General features: G+C 37.4%; 1 protein-coding gene across 4 annotated transcripts in view; it reads right to left on the bottom strand.

Moving 5' to 3' along the window:
* Positions 1 to 21,679, bottom strand: part of ACACA (acetyl-CoA carboxylase alpha) — a 326,928-nt gene that overhangs the window by 94,620 nt on the left and 210,629 nt on the right. For all 4 annotated transcript variants that reach the window (XM_025361321.1, XM_025361319.1, XM_025361320.1 and 1 more), the window contains 7 exons: positions 20,463 to 20,519; positions 20,176 to 20,220; positions 13,441 to 13,482; positions 12,157 to 12,372; positions 11,196 to 11,351; positions 8,349 to 8,552; positions 1,236 to 1,391 (listed from right to left, as the gene is read on the bottom strand). In XM_025361321.1, coding sequence (XP_025217106.1) covers positions 1,236 to 1,391; positions 8,349 to 8,552; positions 11,196 to 11,351; positions 12,157 to 12,372; positions 13,441 to 13,482; positions 20,176 to 20,220; positions 20,463 to 20,519 — 876 coding nt within the window. The remainder of the gene's footprint in view (positions 1 to 1,235; positions 1,392 to 8,348; positions 8,553 to 11,195; positions 11,352 to 12,156; positions 12,373 to 13,440; positions 13,483 to 20,175; positions 20,221 to 20,462; positions 20,520 to 21,679) is intronic.

The following is a 21,679-nucleotide window of genomic DNA, read 5'->3' as shown; positions in this document are numbered from 1 at the left end:
ATTTTGAAAAAAACAGACATACCTATTCATTTAAAAAATATTATGATTTCCATTCCCAACTTCCTATAAATAAATCCCTCGTGAAGTGGGAGCTAGTTCAGCTCTTTCTTTGCTTGCCTCAAAGCAACATTTGAAGCCCAAATGACTCATATATACCTATGTGTCCTAATCACTGTATTTATGCCTATTATATAGGAAGAATTACTTAGAATGTGATTTATATTATATTTATATAGAATGTGATTTATATTATATTTATAGCACTGGCATTGGGAAACAGAATTAACACTCAGCTTTTAGGCTAGCAATGCTATAAAAGGGAAATACCAAATGAAAGTATCTTTCAGGAGACAGAACTTGTAAACAAATAGTTGCATAGAGGTAATCTCTTGTATTTGTGAATAACACAGAAATTCTACATAGACTGTTTACTAAGGCCACATATATACTCTACTAAAATTCAAATGTGGTGATACTGGTAGTAACTATGACTAGGGAACTTGGAAAAATCCTATATTCATAGATTTTTTTAAAAAGGACAAATTCAGTATTCTTTTGATACCTTATTCTTTATTGGCTGCATTTTCTACTGGTGATATACTTTTCTTGCCTTCTATTGATAGAAGAAAAATGTGTGGCATAGAGATGATTCACCATACAGACTGAAGGAATTTATTTTCATATAGAGGTTGAGATTCATAATGTTGTATTTTCTCATGCTAGTTTTCATTCAGCTATAATAAATCTCCCACAAAAAACTTATACTCTAAACTGTGTACCATGAACTCTATATCCATTTGTCTATGCTATCTATATTGATTCTCATCATATTAATCTAGGCTATCAACTAGGAACCAGGGTTATCTTGGAAAATGAGAACTAAAGTACCAGATCTCTTTTTTAATACCCATAATTTGAATATAGACTTAGGAAATACACATATAACTCTTCACACAAGTCACTGTAAACTATCACCACAGGCAAATAATCTTAGTTTACTCTCTCCTACTCAATAGAGACTTCTATTCTCACCATTTCTCTCATTAATTCATAAATAACCATCCAATATCTGAGTTGGCAGTCACCAACCCTCAAATGAAACAGAAATGAAAACAGTGTCAAGATATTTCTTGCCCTTTGTGGAGTGCCCCATTCTAGCCAAAACTGCATCTGATGGAAATTCAGGGAAACCCTGCCCCTTAGAACATGTCAGACCCTCCGGTTAGGCATCTTACCTGCCGAAACATCTCTGGGATATCATATATGTATGTTGTCCCTAAGGATTGTGCCTGGAACCTCTTTGATTGCAGCAGGTCTTTGGTCACATAAGGAGTATTGATTAACATTCCATGCAGTGGTCCCTGTTTGTCTCCATATGCCTGAAACATGATCTGCAAGAAAAAAAAAAAAAAAAAAAGAAGGCATGGGGAGTTAAGAGACAGAAAAAAAATCAGAGAACTGCCTAGAGGGGCTTTTTTGCACAAATGCTATCTATTCGAAAACATTTTTGGTAGGTTGAGTAGCTGAGCTATACCTCTTAACATTGGGTACTTGGTGGTCTCACCTCTCCACAGATTAACCAACTCCAAAAATATATATATATAACCAGCCATACACCATAACTGCTCTCACTTTCAGATTAGTTGAAATAAACAACAAAGCAGGCTGGGTGCGGTGGCTCACACCAGTAATCCCAGCACTTTGGGAGGCCAAGGCGGGCAGATCACGAGGTCAGGAGATTGAGACCATCTGGCTAACACGGTAAAACCCCGTCTCTACTAAAAATACAAAAAAATTAGCCGGGCGAGGTGGCGGGCGCCTGTAGTCCCAGCTACTCGGGAGGCTGAGGCAGGAGAATGGCGTGAACCTGGGAGGCGGAGCTTGCAGTGAGCCGAGATCACGCCACTGCACTGCAGCCTGGGTGACAGAGCAGAGCAAGACTCCATATCCAAAAAAAAAAAAAAAGAAATAAACAAGAAAGCACGGTGCACATTTCATATCTCAAAGACAGACTGACCATGCTAGCCATCTAAAGTGAGTTGAATGTCATATACTCAGAAAGGAAGTACATCAACTAACTAGTCTGAGCAGCCCTAGTATTGAAGTTGAAGAACAGCTATGCAGTAAATTCTCTTCTTTCCCCAATGGCAGAAGGCCAGATCAAGACTCTACTATATCATCTTTGCTTTAGTCCTTTAGTCCACTTGATTAGATGGTACTTCATAAGTATTACTATCTATGCAAAGGCTTCAAAAATTTCTGCTAGAAGTGGATTTCATCCATCCATCTAGATAGTTAATTCTTGTTAGCCCATGAGACATAGCCTCATATTTTACATACAGTAAAATAACTATATTATATTAAATTATGTATATTAAAAAACATATACATATATATATGTATTTACTTCTCCTCAAGATACTGTCTACAACTAGTGAATAGCTCCTGCAATACCTATATTGTCACATAATGAAATCACTACACTGGTTTTTAATCATTTTAACTCAAATATTTCTAGAGGAGTGCTTCATACTCCATATATTTAGATAGTTTTATTTGCTTATGAATATTTATAAGGGATGCCATTATTTCAATTCAATTAATATTTATTGAGTGCCCAGAGGTTGTATAACACTAAACTAGGCACTTTATGCATGGATACATAAAATATAAATTTCCAATGCAGTGAATACAAATGGAGATTGGGATGTAAGGGTATGTGTATACCTACATATCTATTCAGACCTACAAAATAAGCACAAAATAAGCACATTAATGAATAGATTTGTGAACCTGATATATATGCACAGGAATAGAATTAAGTACTTTCCTAAATCCTGGGTACAGTTCATCTGTAAATCCTTAGCCCCTTAGCTCAGAGGAATGAGTGTTCTGCTAATTTGTCAATCAGGTCCTATTATGAGGAAAACATGTCTCAGGCTGCTTTAAAGGCCCAGAGACTGGAGCTCCCAGTCCCCTTCCATAAGGTCAATAGGAAAAGTCACCCTGGTGGAAGCAGAATTAGTAATGTCTTAGGAATGTCAGAGTAAAAGCAATAATGTTTTAAGAGATTCAAAGTGTTAAGTAAGGCAAGGGTACAATATGAGAAAACTGTACTCAGCAGGTAAGCTGAATCAAACTAAGAAAATGGGGTAAACGCAGCAGCTTCCTAGAACTACATTTCTTGTCTGTTAAGAGAGACAAGACCTGTAGGTATAGGGTTTGAGGCTCAGTTTGGCCAAGTTTTGGGATGAAGACACGCTGGTCATAGTTAAGCAACATAATCGTGCACTGAGGAAGGGGACTGGAGAAAACAATCTAGGTACATATGTATATTGCTGGCAGAAATTTAAATGGTACAAACATTTTGGCAGTTTGTCAATTTCTTATAAAGTTAAGCATATACTTACTGTGTCCCAGCAATTACACTTTTACGTATTTACCCAAGAGAAATAAAAATATATCTATACAAATATTTGTAAATGAATGCTCACAGCAGCTTTATTACTACTAATAGCTCAAACTAGGAAATAAAACCCCAAATGTCCATCAACAGGTTATCTTGGAAAATAAGAAAATGAGAACTAGAGGGCTGGGCGTGGTAGCTCACGCCTTTAATCCCAGCACTTTGGGAGGCCGAGGCAGGTGGATCACCAAGTCAGGAGATCTAGACCATCCTGGCTAACACAGTGAAACCCTGTCTCTACTAAAAATAAAAAAAAAAAAAAAAATTAGCCGGGCATGGTGGCGGGCGCCTGTAGTCCCAGCTACTCAGGAGGCTGAGGCAGGAGAATGGTGTGAACCCGGGAGGTGGAGGTTGCAGTGAGCTGAGATCGTGATCATGCCACTGCACTCCAGCCTGGGTGACAGAGCAAGACTCCATCTCAAAAAAAAAAAAGAAAAGAAAAGAAAAGAAAATGAGAATTAGAGTTTCAGTCCTTTTTTATTTTTTTATGGTTTTTTTTGAGACGGAGTTTTGCTCTTGTTGCCCAGGCTGGAGTGCAATGGTGTGATCTCGGCTCACCACAACCTCCGCCTCCTGGGTTCAAGCGATTCTCCTACCTCAGCCTCCCGAGTAGCTGGGATTACAGGCATGCGCCACCATGCCCAGCTAATTTTGTATTTTTAGTAGAGATGGGGTTTCTCCATATTGGTCAGGCTGGTCTCAAACTCCCAACCTCAGCTGCTGGGATTACAGGTGTGAGCCACCACACACGGTCAGTCTTTTTTAGTATCAATAATTTGAATATGGACTTAGGAAATATACATGTAACTCCTCACACAAATCATTGTAAACTATCATCACAGGCATGTGGTCTTAGTTTATGCTCTCCTACTCAAGAGACTTCTATTCTCATAATTCCTCCCACTAATTCATACAGAACCATCTAATATCTGAGTTGGCAGTCACCAATCCCCAAATGAAATAGAAATGAAAATGGTGTCAAGATATTGCCTGCCCTATGGGGGTGCCCCTTGCTAGTCAAAGCTATATCTGATGGAAACTCTGGAAAGCCTTGTTTCCTTGGAACATGTCAGAGCTCCCAGTTAGTCACCTTACCTGCCAAAACATATCTGTGAATATAAACATTTTGATAAATGAATGTAAAAATTTCGATAAATCCATAAAATGGGGCTGGGTATGGCAGCTCATACCTGTAATCCCAGCACTTTGGGAGGCCAAGGTGGGAGGATCCCATGAACCCAGGAGTTCGAGACAAGCCTGGGCAACATTGTGGGACCCTATCTGTACAAAAAATTTAAAAACTGGCTGGGCATGGTGGTACACACCCTCAGTCCCAGTTACCTGGAAGGCTGAGGTGGGAGGACTGCTTCAGCCCAGGAGGTTGAGGCTGTGGTGAGCTATGATTACAATACTGCACTCTAGCCTGGGCAAGATAGTGAGACTCAAAAGATAGTGAGTCTCAAAAAAAAAAAAAAAAAAAAAAAAATTCCATGAAACGGAATACTATTCAAAAATGAAAAGGAACATATATGCATAATCTATGTAACATGGCTGAACCTCAAAAATATTACGCTGAGTAAAATAAGCTAGACACAAACTAGTACACATTGTTTAAATTCTAGGACGGGCAAAACTCATCTATAGTGACAGAAAGCAGATCAGTGGTTGCTGCCTAAGGCCAGGGTTGGTGCTTCTACCTTTGACTGCAAAGGGGAATAAGAGAACTTTCTGCAGTGATGAGATGTTATCTACCATGACTGTGATAGTACTTACGTGGTGTATACATTTGACAGAATGAATCGAACTGCACACACAAAAGGAGTCCATTTCTTTATATGTAAATTGCGCCTCAATAAAGGCGTTATTTATTATTTTTAGAGGCAGTGTCTCACTCTCTCGCCCAGGCTGGAGTGTGGTGTCACGATCATAGCTCATTGCAGCCTCAAACTCCTGGGCCCAAGTGATCTTTCTGCCTCAGCCTACTGAGTAGTTGGTACTACAGGTGCATGCCACCATGCCTGGCTAATTTTTTTTTTTGGTAGAGACAGGGTCTTGCCTTGTTGTGCTGGCTACTGTCGGATTCCTGGGCTCATGTGATCCTTCCACCTTGGACTCCCAAAGTGCTGGGATTACAGGCATGAGCCACTATGCCCAGCCCAAAGATGATTTTAAAATGTTATTTTTCCTTTTTTTTTTTGAGATGGATTCTTGCTGCATTGCCCAGGCTAGAGTGCAGTGGCATGATCTCGGCTCACTACAACCTCCGAACCCTGGGTTCAAGCAATTCTCCTGTCTAAGCCTCCTGAGTAGCTGGGACTACAGGCCCCTGCCACCACGCCCAGCTAATTTTTGTATTTTTAGTAGAGATGGGCTTTCACCTTGTTGGTCAGGCTGGTCTCAAACTCCTGACCTCAGGTGATCCACCCGCCTCGGCCTCCCAAAGTGCTGGGATTACAGGCATGAGTCACTGCACCCAGCCTAAAATGTTATTTTTCTCTTACACTGCACATTGGAAATCAATTCACTTATGCAATGGATTACCCAAATCTCTTCTCCCCATTATGACTGCCTGACATCAGTGTTCATTACAGCCTATAGCACAAAGACTGTACAAGGAAAATGAAACAAAATAAAACTCAAGCTAATCAACCTTGTTCCTTACTGGCAGATGAATAAACGATGTGCTAGGGCAAGAGGCTGATATGTAATAGGAGTTCCTGAATACTCAACTATCTATGTTAGTTCCATTTTCTACTATAATGAACACAGTAACTAAAAACTGGTAAAGTATATGTTTTAGAAGTTCGTGAAAATATGTACATATTTTATATATCACACAACTTTCACCAGAAGCCATCAAAAAGATTTCAGAAAATGATTTCTGACCCATAGTCTGCTCCCTTAGAACCGTGTACTTATTTATAATAGCACATATTTGCCACAGAGAAACAAATCATTTGTCTTCTTCCATTGTGATGTAAATTTCTTGAGTACAGTTTGCTTTTTGTCTTTATATGCATAGTGCCTGACATACTATAAGTAGTCAATCAATATTAAATTAAAAAACAAATGAATGAATAACAGACATGGTTCTGTATTAAATTCATACAATGATTCATTAAAGAAAGGGAAAAACAGTTTGACAATAAGCACCATGTAGGCATTAGGAGCACCAGAACTGGGTTGGAGGCTGCTCCTTTTGTCAGTTTCCACCTCTAGCCACAGGCTCAAAAGTTAATTCCCATGTGGCAGTGGCTCCTGAACTCTCTTAAGTGAAGAGCCTGTAGACCGCTTCCTTCAGGGCTTTTAAAATATGCAGGATGCTAGGTAAAAGGGGTTCTCCTTCAGGCTGAAGGTGGTTTGTTCATTCTTTCAGATGCTTATTGTGTGCTTATTTTGTACCATGTGTAATACTAAACCCCGATTGAAGGCATCTGTGCCTTTCATGTTCCTGTGTCACCATTAGCTAGCATGAGGGAAATCTCAGAGTTTCCTAATAAAGGAAAGGAAAAAAAAAAAAAAGTAGTTATGAAGAACAAACATATTTATCAAAAACATTAAAATCTCAAGTGGCCATCTTACTTTTCACAAGAATAGACCTGCCTTGAAGCTATTGTAGAAGTTAATTAAAAACATCCCTACCCATCGAAAGCTTTGACTGAAAATGTCTTTAAAGTTGTACTAAAAAAACATCAAATACAGCAAAAAATATTGAATACTCTCTCTTGGTCACCACTCACGCTCTTGCGCACTCTTTCTCTGTGTTTTTAACTGCTGACTTCTCATAGGATAGATTTCTCTAGCCACCTCACTGGGAATCAAAGCACAAAATGAAAGGTCATTCTGACAACTGTCCAAACTGAGATTTTTAAAAATTCACCTTCAAAAGATTGAAAAATATATTTTCCTGACTCTATTCCTGGATTTAAAAGGATATAGATAAAAACAAGAGACACATAATCTCTCCCTGGCACCCAAAGCATGGAATAGACTGAAACTCTTGTTTATGTATACTGGATCATGTTCATCTTTTTATCAGAAGAAATGCAATTCTTGAATTCAGGTCAAAGCCATAAAATAATATCCTAGCTCTTCAAAAATGTGAACAATGGTGAACCAACCTAATTTCAGTATCATAGTAATGAGCCCAAATATTTAGAATCCGATGTAGTAAAAAAGATTAAAAGGGAATTGTCTGTTTCACAGAATTCGTGTACTGACTCACTTTCTATTTTTACATCCTCAACTTTCCTACCTGAAAATGGGTTTAAATTTGCCACTTTGTTCTTGTATAATATATGACACCCTGAAATCTTTGAAGGAAAGGAAACAACATAATAGATAACACAATAAATATGATAAAAACAGAAACAGAACACAATAGATAAATATGATAGTCACTGATGATGGTAGGGCTCACGCCACTATACTATGTTGAAATTTTCCTTCTTTAACATAGAAGTTGGCGACGTAATCCAACAATTCTCTTTTCCTCACTTGCCAATGAGTAGTTTAATTATGGTGAAAACAGAAAGGATGCATCTGACCAGAGATTAGATTGCTGAAATAACCCACGAGCCCTCTTAAAAAAAGAGCCCTAAACTGCAGAATAACCCCTGGAGTCAGGTTCACTTGGCATCTGTTAGTGCTCACCAATACACGACAAATGGTTAACGGTTTTATAACAGCCATGATAGAGAACATAGGCACATGTTAAAAGGCAGATTAAGTTTTTCAAATTCATACAATCATTTAATCTCTTGGGGATAACCCCACCAGGTGAACCAATGGGATTTGTGAGTTTGGGTCTTCTATAACAAGGACGAGTATCTTATCTGTAGGACCAAATCGAAACTCTGAGGAGCCTGTTTGAGTATTGTACCTGTGCTGTCCTGGAGTCAGTCACTTCCTTGTATAGGCTGATATCCAAGTAATAGCCAGACTCGTTTGTCAGGAAGAGGCGGATGGGAATTGCTTTTCCAGTTGGCGTCAGGCGAATGTTGATTTTCAGTTCTGCCTGGAGGACGCGCAATTTCCACAGGCGACTTCCATACCGCATTACCATGCTCCGCACAGATTCCTCAATCTGACACAGACACATTACCAAGCACAAAACTTAAATATCTTGTAACTAAGACCTGTTTCAGGTCTGCCCATATTTGAGATAGAAAGGCTAAAAAAAAAAAGAGGTTGGTTTATGGAGATGCACACCTTACAAAAAGTGGTCAGTTTCTCCCCAAATCTATTCTTTCTTGGAACAAGTCAGGGACAATTTCATGCTGGCCTGGCATTAGAGTGGTTTTCTCTGGATAACACCACCCAAATCTCTGCAACTCCTTACCCTTTCCCAATTATATTCATATTCTATATCAAAGATCTGCAATATCTAAAATTACAAGCCACGGGATTTAAGAGGAAGCCCAAAATAAGAATAAAATCTCGAGTTAAATAGCTATTAAGTAGCATTTATATGCATGGTAACTATGTTTCATTGCACTTACAGGACTTTAAATCAACATAGCAATTACCACCATGAGCTTTTTTCCATACAATTTTATTAAACTTTATAATATATGTCTCTTGGTAGATTGCACAAATTAAAGAAAGGCAATTTGTAGGTGGTGCTAGAACATTCTCTCTCAACAGAGCTCTGAAGCTTGGCCACTGCTAAGTCCATCTAGGATTTAAGAAGATGGGGCAGATGTTCCCACATTTCCCTAAGTTTATACCAAGGCAGCTTAATGCTCTTAGTTTTTAGAGGTAGGACAGTTATTTTAACTAAATGGCCTTAGACATGATTTCTTGTTATTTACATACTAAAGCAAAACATTTTTTTCCCCAACATGGCTGCACAGAACATAATGCAGCTAGAACATGTTATTTGAAATTAATGTTTCCTTAAATGAAGTATCTTTCTAAAATGCTTCCTCAACTTCTTAGAAAATCTTAAGAATATCTTACATTCCCTTTCTCTTGTGGTTCTTTAGTAGTATGTGCCACCCTTGCAGTTTGTTTCTGCACCACAGAATTTTAAGTTAGAATGAATTTCAGGGAGTTAACCTCTCTATTATCACACTTAATTGCTAACCAAGAGAAATTTATCCATTCTTTTCTTGAGGAAACAAAAGCCAATAATCTTTATGTACAGAAAATTGGCAGCTATCTATCATTAGAAAAGCAGAGTGTATATGGGTGGTTAGAATAAAAGCTGAGGCTGATCTGAAAAACTCAGAAAAAAAGGTAAGCCAAATCTAAAAAAATACAGCTGTACAGTGTCCATGCCACGTTTTAAGTCTCCCAGCTTATTAGTCCCAGAATGCTTAGGAGAAGTTTTGCTTAAACTAGATGATGCAATTTGAGTCAAAAGAGTAGCCCTGTCCTTGGCTTTCCTTACAGACAAAAGCAACCCATCATTAGCTTGGAATTTTGAAGGGAAAAAAGGTAGAAAACTACTTCTCAGATCTCAGATACTAAGTTCAAGAAGCAAAAGTCTACCAGGCATGATGACTTATGCCTGTAATCCCAACACTTTGGGAGTCTGAGGCAGGAGGATCACTTGAGGCCAGGAGTTCAAGACTAGCCTGGGCAACATAGCAAGACCCTGTCTCTATAAGAAAAAAAGAAGGAAAAAAAAAAAAAAAAGCAGCAGCAGCAGCAAAAATTCATGCCTACAGTTGATCTTGAAAAAGGGAGATACTGGTTCTCCTATCCAAATTCCACAGTATCATGATAGAAAGAGTTAGAAGGGGCCAGGCATGGTGGCTCATGCCTGTAATCCCAGCACTTTGGGAGGCTGAGGCAGGCGGATCACGTGAGGTCAGGAGTTGGAGACCAGCCTAACTAATATGGTGAAACCCCGTTTCTACTAAAAATACAAAAATTAGCCGGGCGTGGTGGCACACGCCTGTAGTCCCTGCTACTCGGGGAGGCTGAAGCATGAGAGTCTCTTGAACCTGGGAGGTGGAGGCTGCAGCGAGCTGAGATGGTACCACTGCTCCAGCCTGGGCGACAGAGCAAGACTCTGTCTCAAAAAAAAAAAAAAAAAAAAAAAGAAAGAAAGCATCAGAGGGAGCAGAAACAGAGAGCAGCTTGTCTTTATTACACCGGGGATAAAAGGTCAAGTACAAAATCACCTTGTTTTTCTTCCTTAAATTATATACAATGCATTTTAGAATAGACCCTCAGGGAAGAAAATATACATAATACATGTGAAATTCCTTATCAGCCAAATCCTCTCCCTGTGGAAAAACACTAGAGAGAGATAGGTTAGACACTTTGAGAAGGTACATTATCTCACTAAGGCCACCAGGTAATTAATATTTAGTGCACAGAAGCAGTAATTTAGCCAAAATGCTTAGTAACAGTAAAATTAATAATTCCAGATGAGAAATAGTAGGGAATAATACAAAACAGGACCACTATTATAGCAAATATCATAAAACAGGTACCAACAAATGAAAAGGTTTTCATGTTTTTGTACTGCTTATAAGTGACCAGCAAGCTAACACCATACCACCTTCAGCATTGAGAACTGTTTTCTTAATGGCTATATCAAATTTTTGACATTGTCCCAGAAACTCAATCTTATAAACATTCTATAAACTTTACAGATTAAGGGCTCAACAGCCTGAACAAGCGTACCTGTTTCCAAGTCCAAGTGAGATAAATATGAATGAACTTCTGTGCTTATGCTTGCTAGTGCTGGGAGAGAAGCTAAGGAGAAATGTACCTTTGATGGGTCCATGATAACCGTGGGCACAAAGTTGAGGAAGATGTGGTTACAGTCAGTGCGGACATTTGTATTATTAAAAGCAACTTCCAACTCATCCATGGCTTCCAGGAGTAGCCGCTCCCCTTCATTTTGCAGATATTCAAAAGAAGCTTCCTACACAGGAAGAAAATAATCAACATTAGTGTATTTTAAGAGGCAATAAAGAAATGGCTATTATAATCACTTAAGTGGCAGTATGTCATGAATCATAAGGCATCTGGTGAAGACACGATCTTTCTCCCTAGAGTCAGTCCAGTAACCACAGGGAGAAGGGGCAGGCAAGGGTCAGATAAAGAGTCCATGTCAGCCCTTTCTCCTTACTCTTAGTGTATCATTTCCTTCTAAGAGGTAGAAATGCTGGGCATCCCCATAGCTGTAAGTTCAATAGGATGATATTTCACATATGCCAAACAGAGCTATTTGGAAAGGAAAAGCTGAAGAAAGGGTACAGCTTTGGGATATAATAATAATGAACACATCAGGAAGTGCCTTGCTATATGCAGACACTATCCATACCTCTAGACAGGTGTACAATGGGATCGCCTCTTTCCTAACTTATCTCCTTATGCTCTATCATCACCCAATTCTTCCTGTGATTTTTCTGTTTGTATGCTTTTTCTTTTCTTGAGTGCTATTATGCTTCTGCTACTAAGAAAAATCAAATTAAAGTGGAAAAAGAGCCTTCATTTTTAATTTTTTTTCAGATGCACTTTCTGCTTTGTACAAAAAAAAGCCTTTATTATATGAAATATTTACTTTTGTAAACATTGAAAGAGAACAAGAACCTTGACTCAAAAAATGAAAACCTGATTTTTTTTTATGCTCTCTCTCAGCAGAAGCATAAAACTTGATTTTGAATCATACATATTACTCTGTTCCTTCCCTCAGGGATGACATCCCATTAAAGTACAGCACCCACCTTGGTGACCAGATCAGAATGCCTGATGATTGCACGAACAAAGAACCTGTAGTCTGTCACTTCTGTGCCCACTTCCACCTTGGCTGCCCCGAGATACAGGTGCATCTTGTGATTAGCACATGGAATGGCAGTGAGGTCAAAATTTCTCATCCGGTTCAGCTCTAACTGGAAAGCCAGAGCAGGCTCCAGATGACGATAGATACGATCCTCCTCAAACTGAGTACAAGAATCAGAGAAAAAACAGCTCACAAGAGGCAGTTACAACACTATACTATGAATGTGAATGTAAAAGAGATGCCTGAAAATAGAAACATAAGCTATGATGTGCTAATAAGCAACAAAAATGAACTATGTTCAAGGCTAATGCTATAGCTTACATAAGATTAGGCACTAAAGTACCTATTATATACGTACTTTATAGGATGATACTCCTAAACCTTCATCATTCATGCTTTTACAAGTAGTGATGATATGCATTAAAAACTAACCAAAAAACCTCAGTTTCCTTAGAACTCCTGCAGCATTTAATGTCTTTATATAATTCATTTTTATATTAATTACAGACTGCTTCACATTAATATCTACTTCACATGCCAATATTTTGTGCTTACCCAACTAATCTAAAAGTTTTCTCACTTATGATAAGTACAAATGACATAATAAATACTCAACAAACAAACATCATACAATTTTTTAATTAAAGAGATATTTGGCTTTGGAACACTGTATCCATAGATATATAATTACTTATAAATGTTTTTTCAAAGTTGTACTAGTATATAACTTTACTGTATTTACTGTATATGTACTGTACGTTTCAGTGAAACTAAATTATTTCTCTGGAATACATGTCAATTGAGCGAATGGAGAGAGACAGTCAAAAATATAAGCCGGTAACAGGAAGAAAGCAACATGGTCTGAAGTTTTGTATTTTAAAATTGAAAAACAAATGCACATAAACTAGAGTTGAGTATCAGTGAACTATTTGTAGATAACAAGAATGGTCCTTTAACATCACATCATTAGGATTATTCTACAGAACAAGGATGATTTGGAAAGGTATCACCTTCATTGAGTAGCTCAATACATTTGGTTGTGTCCTAAGCTAAACTCTTTCAGAAAGGAATCGGTTTTAGTTCTAAGACACATGTAAGGCAACAGGAAGCACAAGTTCAATAAGAGAAAAAAAAATGGCAGGAAGAACATATAGCAAAGATAAGTCACTCTTGGGCTTTTAAGAAAAAGTAATTTTTTTTTTTTAATAGGAAAGAAATCAATCCTTACCTTATCCCTTGCTCGGAATGTAAAAAATTTAGGGAATTCTCTCTGTATTAAAGAAGAGGGAAAATGTGTCAGAAGTTCATAGACATGGCTCTTTGGAAACAAACATATAGTATAGAAACAGTTAAGCATTTAGAAGACAGTTTTCTAGAAAACATGCTTCTTACCTAAGCTTAGTCCAGGAAATATGAATGATCCGCTGCATAACCATCACTTTGACCCCATTTCCAAATTTGAGAATCATATTATAAACCTAATTTTAGTATCTACCTTCTCCCGGGGGAAAAAAAAATGTACATATTTTTTAAATCTCCCAAGTGAAAAAAAAATTTTTTGCTGGGTATTGCTCTTGGCACAACCCGGCAAATAAAACCAATATACCCTTATGCCGAGTTACTGGACTGATTTCCCAAGTTTCTCTTTAAGAAACTCTTAAAATGTAAACTAGTCAGACAGTATAGAGTGCTCAGTCCATGATTTTCACATTCCTTCTTAAGTCAATAATGTCAAGGGTTTAAATGATAACATTTGAAGATGAAGAAAAATATAAGATACTACCTTGGTCACTACCACTAAATGTATAGGAAAGAATGAGGTAGAACTAGTGAACTTGTAATCATTAGGTCTTCCTGCTTTTTTGTAGGGCATTATACAAAAAACAAAAAAACAAACAAAAAAAAACCCAATTTACTAGAACCTTATTAATTAACAAAGATGAATTCAATTAGCAGAGTTCATTAGTTTCTGAAATTTAACTTACTAACGCCAAATACCCCTGTTTCTCAGATGGGAAGCTCTACTGGCAGTGCTGAAATCAAGTCATTACTATTTGCCTCCATAGGAGGTTTCATTAGGCATCTTCTTCATTATGAGTGCAATACAATCAAACACTTATCAGTACAAAGCAGAGAGACTGGGACTAGCTGCCTACATATCCTCAATGAGCTTTAGGAACTGTGAAGGAAACATGGACTGAAAATCTGGTGGCAGGTATTCTCATGTGTTTTCCCATCTGATGCTCTCAACAACCTCTACGGGTAGATATTGTGACCCTCATTTTACAGAAGCCTTGGCTCAAGTATATGCTCAGAATCACAGAGCTGGAAGATAAACTTGGGTCTCTCTAGTGCCAGAGCCCATGCCCTCTCACCTCTCAAGGGCAGAGTATTACCTTTCTCTTTTTATTATAATCTAAATCCCTCATTTAGAGGATTTCTCTTTGATGAGACAAAAAAACAGAAATTAAGACTTTAAATTTAAAAAGGACAAAGCAAACAAAGCAAAACTCATGCTGTAAACCTGTGGTTCTTGAATTTCCTGAAAATTTCTTGAATACGTTCCGTAAGTGTTATACCTCACTCTCACCTTAACTAAAGCTTGCACAACTAATAAATCTTTTTATCTTTTCCTTGGTATTTTAACTGTAAGACTGCATTTAAAAGGTTCCTAGGAGCTCATTTACCAACCTCAGGGAAATCCCTTTTTAAAAGCCTTTTTAAAGTGGATTTTACACAGGACTAAACTTCTCCTAATGAAGTTTTGTTCTAAATAATTCTCTGACCCCTCCTCCCTGCCATGAGAGTGAAGCACATGGGGATGACTTCAAGGTTAAGTAAGATGCATTCAGCTGAGGTGTCAGTAAATATCATGCTCATGGTTTTATATAACCTAGTTTTGGTTTTATTCTAGTGAGGTACAGCTTTCAGAGCATTACCTAAAAAGTAACACATGTCAAAAAAGGAAGAATGACAAAATCTTTCCATGGAACTCTCTGAAATAAAAGTCAAGGAAACTGATAATATGATATTTTAAGCACATACTTTTCTATTCCGCCTGAACTGTTATTAGCTAATTAATTAAAATGTTTGTTTAGGATGCCACTTATTTAATTATGCACATTTGTAGTATCAAAACCATTTCCTTTCAAAAACAAAACAACAGTAATAAAAAAATGCTTTCTTTTCCACTAAACCAATTAAGAAAATTTGTAGTAACTGAAAGGCATATAAAGCAGTTTGAATGGAAACGCCTTTAATACAAATAATGAAGAAACTGACTGATTCTTGGCAGAGGTGGGCAATGACTACCAATTAGAAAAACCACTTTCATTAAGGTTAGATAAGAAAAGGTGTCATGAGATCATATAAACAACCTTTTTTTTAAAAAAAAAACTTCTGAGTAAATTTGTAACTCCCCGGTAAAATCTTCAATTTAAGTATTAAACATTCAGAACAAGAGATGGCAAGAACCTCTATGCAATGGAAAAGTGGGACTACCAAGCAATTCTTCAGTGACTTGGAAGTCTGAAGACTGTTATAGAAAGTAACCTCTTTTGGCACTCAAAAACCACAGAATCACAGAAAACACAGAAAAGAAGAAATCTAAAAGTCTGATCCTATGGTTTTAGTAAATTCTTTTATCCTATCTCATCCTCATACTGCCAGTTTTTCCACTGAAAGCATTCATGCTTATTCCATCATCAATATATTTGCTTTCCAAGCATTCTACTAGTGTCATGGGCAAATATCATAATTGAATGTATACAAAGAAAAACCCTCTTAGTGTTCTGGTACCAAAAAACAAAAGAATGCAACGTTTCACAGGAAGAAATTATGCCCCTGCTGTGTTCTAATCAGCCAACCATCATCAAGACAATCAAAATAATTTGCCCAAATTAGCCAATCAAGACACCCTGCAAATCAGAGAATGTGAAAACCTGCAACAAAAAACATCATAGCTGATTATGATACTAATAATCGTGTTAAAAACCTAATGAGATGAAGAAATTGGGAGCTTGCTGGTGCAATTCTCTTTTACCTCAACATGCTGAGAACTAATTATATAGACTGTAATTAAAACAAAAACCCAAACCAACCCTTCTGAAAACTAATAGTTGGTCCACTAACAAACAGAACTATCTTTAAAAAAAAAAAGAACTACTAATTATGATAACTGCTCATGACAGTGAGCTCTTCCTTCAAGATCCAAATAATCCAAAACATTTCATTTTAAAGTGGGAATCCCACAACAGTCATTAAACAACAACTCTCTCAGGAGATTTGTAGACTTTTTTTTAAAATCTCATGAAATTTTACAAGAACAAAAGGTAACATTTTATTAACAGATATAAAACTGTTTGATTTAGAATCTTATCATGGTTTTAGGACCTAATGGGGATAAGAAGAAGTCCTGAAAATTTGTATTCCGATGTCCTTAGCCAAACTTTGCCATATATATATATATATATATATATATATATATATATATATATATATGGAAAGCTTTAAAAAAAAAAAAAGGCATAATATTATATCCCAATTAGACAGCACTTTCTGCTGAATCTTTTGGAATTCCAGACCTGAAATGTGAGTGAAACTAAGAGAGAGTGAGTCCATAAGTTTTAACTAACAGAAAACTGTGGAGCTGCAGTTTAGATAGCTGCAGAAATTCAAGAAGCCTCTTTTGCATTCAAGGCTTTGATCTTTTTCCTTTTTTCTTTTTTTTAAACATCTTGTGCATTTTTTTCTTTTATTTTTTATTTTCAGATGAACATCATGATCTACTTTTTTTTCTTAACAAGAAGAATATATTTACAAAAAGAGACTTGTTTTTCCTCAAAGTTTCTGTTTAAATATCAATGTTAGGCAGTTCTTCAAGTTCCATTATGGGCACTTGATTTAATTAGATGGTTAGGGAAACAGAGTCAACTCCCAGCTTCCTTAACACTGGTGAAGACTGCTGTCACAGAAATAATCTCCAGGCAGGGTCAAGAGACTAGGGCAGCAACAGACATACCTGTGGGCAGCTATCTGGGACAATTGCAGTTAAACTACGAAGTATTTTAAATGTTTATAGCAATCACTGGCATCCGAATCAGTACCTAACAATATACACAGCTCTCTAGGAACCTCTACTCTGGCCCTCATTTGTCTTGTTCTGGTTCTGAGGCAATCTGAAAGACCAACAACTATATAACAGCACAGCTTGCTTTATTCCACTAACCAATGTGCTTGAATCAAACTTGGTAACCTTCCTCCTCTTCTTGCCCCTCAAGTGCAGATTCTCTCTTCCATTCAATAATATAGGGATTTCACAGCATAGGACAGGGGAGGCTGCATACATCACAGTGGATTACCAAGAAGCCAGAGAGATCAAGGGATTCATCTCTGACACTCCCAGAAAGCTTCCTCTTTTTCACAGTACACTAGCTATGGGGCAAGCACAATCAGATGACATGACAGAGGCTAAGCATCCTTCATGAATGTCAAGCTACCATCAGCAAAAGAACTCACAGCAGCACCATGACAGTGACCACCAGATTTGTACAGTTTCTGCCAAGGCTTCCTGGCTAGTGTAGATCCTGGATTGTATAGAAGATTCTAGATGGAGTTCAGTTTAATAGCTGCCCTTGCCCCTTGCAAAATCATTTATCATTTTTAAAGGAACATAAAAACACCCCAACTCCTCTGCCACTCAATTCTTCAGAGCAAATCTAGTCCACAATTAAACCTTAATGTTCTCTCTGCTCTAAAGCAGCTTTTCCTACACTCATGACAAATCAAGTCACTTGATAATTTAACTGATTTCCCACTTGATGCCACTATAAATAGGAATCAGACAATGATTGTCAGGGAAGACCCCCTGCTGGCCTAATTTTCTAGCCGATTTTGCCTATACATGTCCCTATTAAACCTAAATCCAGAAATATCAGGACAGCAGAGAGAAAAATATGTTTTAAAGCTGTTAAATATACTCTTAATATTAGGGCATATTTATAACTATACACTATAGATTCAGAGATAAGTTTTTTTTATGTGTGTTACATATATGAGAAAATGTCAGTGAGAACTAATCACTTTGGTTTTTTAAAAATTTTAGTGGACAGTTTTAGTTGATCAGTGTATTTATTATAGAAACCAGTTAGTGTGCTATAGATGTGAAGACTCTATCAAATCCATTAGCAAAAAGGAAAGCAATTTTATAAATTTAGTGTTATTCCCTAGAAAATGCTATTATTCTAAAGTCTGTGATAAAAAGCACAGTAACATTTAAGAACGTAGCACAATATTTTTCTAAAATCCAGAGCCTGGCTCTGGCATGTCTACCTTAGTTCTGATCAGCATCTACTAGCTACAGTGTTTATTCATGGGCTTTCATATTCTATCCCCAAGTATCAATTTTATTCTCTAAGCTCCTGATTTTTCTTCCTAAAGCCCTAGGGTTCTTTTTAAGCTCCTCATACTTCTCCACTGACTCCGTTTCCTATCGAAAGTTATTGATTGATATATAGCTACACTCTGCTTGATTTCCTGACATCAATAACACAGGGGAGTCATGTAGTCCACAACATTTCCTAAAGCATTTCAGAAAATCTTAGCTTTCTTGTTTCTCTATAGACTAGACCAATAAGGTGAACTGTATGAAGGAAAACAAAACGTCAACTCCTAAAAACCTAATAAACAAAAAGGTAATAAAAGCAATCACACATAGGTCTTTGAGTTTACAAAGTCCTTTCCAGAATCTCAAATGCCATCTTCATTGTTACAAATAAGCAGGGTTTAACAACCAAATTATCTCAATTGCTAAAACCAAACCAAACAGGCCGGGCACAGAGACTCACGCCTGTAATCCCAGCACTTTGGGAGGCCGAGGCAGGCAGATCACCTGAGGTCAGGAGTTCAAGACCAGCCAGGCTAACACGGTGAAACCCTGTCTCTACTAAAAATACAAAAATTAGCCAGATGTGGTGGCACACGCCTGTAATCCCAGCTACTTGGGAAGCTGAGGTAGGAGAATCACTTGAACCCAGGAGGTGGAGGTTGCAGTGAGCTGAGACTGCACCACTGCACTCCAGCCTGGGCAACTGAGCAAGATACCTTATCAAAAAAAAAAAAAAAAAGACTTAGCTACATTAAAATCAATTTTTATGAAATATTTTGACTATAATCAGTCATTTTGAAAACGACATGTTGATTCCAAACTGGATTTCTGTCCTTACTGCTGTCACTGTACTGGGCATGATCATATGGGTATACCACAGTTCGGATGCCAGGCTATTAACTTAATTCTCTTTTTGATAAAAATTTTAATCTCATAAATATTAACAGTTAATTCAGTTAAATGGGAGAATAAGCAACAGAGTGTTTAATTTTTACTTATTTCCTGTTCCTAGGATTAACATAAGACAAAAAATAGCAACTTGGCTCTATCAAGGCATTTTAAATAATAAATCATTGTTCTTTAGAATTGAGAATTCTCAATAAAGAAGCCAAGACTACAAAGTGCAACTGGCTGTTCTTGATTATGGATTCACTATGAGCATAGAAGAAATTACTAGTTAGCTTGTTTCTACCTTATTCATCTGGATAAATGCTTATGTTCATTCTTAACTATTTCTCAGAGATATATTGAGAATTCATTATAGGGTTAAGAAAAAAAAGAAAAAACCTTTAGCTGGAATACTTGATATAAGAATTTTAAAAATTTTTTTTAATTAATAGAGGACAGGGTCTCATTATGTTGCCCAGGCTCATCTCAAACTTGTGGGCTCAAGCAACTTTCCTGCCTCAGCCTCCCAAAGTGCTGGGATTACAGAGAACTGAATATTTACTATAATAATTTATAAAAGAAGAGGGACCAAATATCAGTCCAGCCCTTCTAACATATATTCTGTTTAAATAATCAGTGGCAAACAAATAAAACAGTAAGTAGTCTGTCATTATTGCTCATTTTACTTACATGAAATCTCCGATCCACCTCATAGTTGACCTGTTTTCTGAAATCCTTTCAAATAAAAGACAGAGAGGAAGAAAAGAGCAGAAATTGGCAATCAGTAACAAAATCAAAAACAAGTTGAGTAAAAGATGATGAGTTAAACTAACGTTTTTTAAAAATTAAACTTATAGAAAAGTGGTTATTTCTCTGCATAAATTCTACTAGTAAGCATAAGATTGCAATCCCATTTTTTATTAAGTTGCAGCAGCAGCATAAGAAATATTAAAGAGGTACAATTCACATGTCAATACCTTTTGTGCAACCAGGAAAGTAAGGCGCCGGATCCCATGGTCAACCAGGGTAGCTTTCTAGGAGCAAAAACATGTAAAACAGAAAATAGATGAGATTTCCATTCATTCTAAATTTTATCCCATTCATTCCTCGTAAGGCTTTGGTGGAGTTAAACATCCTTTTTGAAAACCTTTATCTTAGCTTAGTACCTTCAAACTTGAAAGTGAACAAATTTCAACCTGGCTCCTAGGACTAAGTCTTATGAAATAAATTTTATATTGATTTGGACAAAACTGAAAGAGAACTTTGTGGAGAAGAAAGGGTCATATGAAGTCAATTAAATTACCTCAGAACTGATTTACATAAAGGCAGGCCACGACACAATTTCTGCTTATAGAAATCATACTGTTGGGCATGTATTCAAATGTAAACATTAATATTGATAAAGAAGCTAAATGAAATAAGGTAGAGAGAAAAGGACTTTCCATAAAACATAAATCACAGGTCCTAAACTGTTTAGATTGTAGATATTACCCACCGTCAGATACAGCATCCCTAGAATTCAACCTAACAAATTGTAACCTTTCAGTTTTGATACAACAGTCCCCCTTACCTTACATGAAGGCATTTTTTAAAAAGGTTCCTTTTAGGCCGGGCGCGGTGGCTCAAGCCTGTAATCCCAGCACTTTGGGAGGCCGAGACGGGTGGATCGCGAGGTCAGGAGATCGAGACCATCCTGGCTAACACGGTGAAACCCCGTCTCTACTAAGAAATACAAAAAACTAGCCGGGCGAGGTGGCGGGCGCCTGTAGTCCCAGCTACTCGGGAGCTGAGGCCGGAGAATGGCGTGAACCCAGGAGGCGGAGCTTGCAGTGAGCTGAGATCCGGCCACTGCACTCTAGCCTGGGCTACAGAGCTAGACTCCGTCTCATTAAAAAAAAAAAAAAAGGTTCCTTTTAAAATTGTTAAAAGCAACATTTAATAGGCCTTTAAATTTAGGAATTATTCATATCTCCACTAGGCATAGGCAACTAGTATATCAGAAATCAACAGAAGGCTGGGTGTCTTGGCTCACGCCTGTAATCCCAACACTTTGTGAGGCCAATGGGGCAGATCACTTGAGGCCAGGAGTTTGAGACCAGCCTGGCCAACATGGCAAAACCCTGTTTCTACTAAAAATAGAAAAAATGAGCCAAGTGTGGTGGCACGTTCCTGTAATCCCAACTACTTGAGAGAA

This window comes from Theropithecus gelada, chromosome 16, assembly GCF_003255815.1.
Source record: "Theropithecus gelada isolate Dixy chromosome 16, Tgel_1.0, whole genome shotgun sequence".
Lineage (NCBI taxonomy): Eukaryota > Metazoa > Chordata > Mammalia > Primates > Cercopithecidae > Theropithecus > Theropithecus gelada.
The sequence above is the reverse complement of the archived record's forward strand: the minus strand, read 5'-3'. Positions and strand labels throughout refer to the sequence as shown.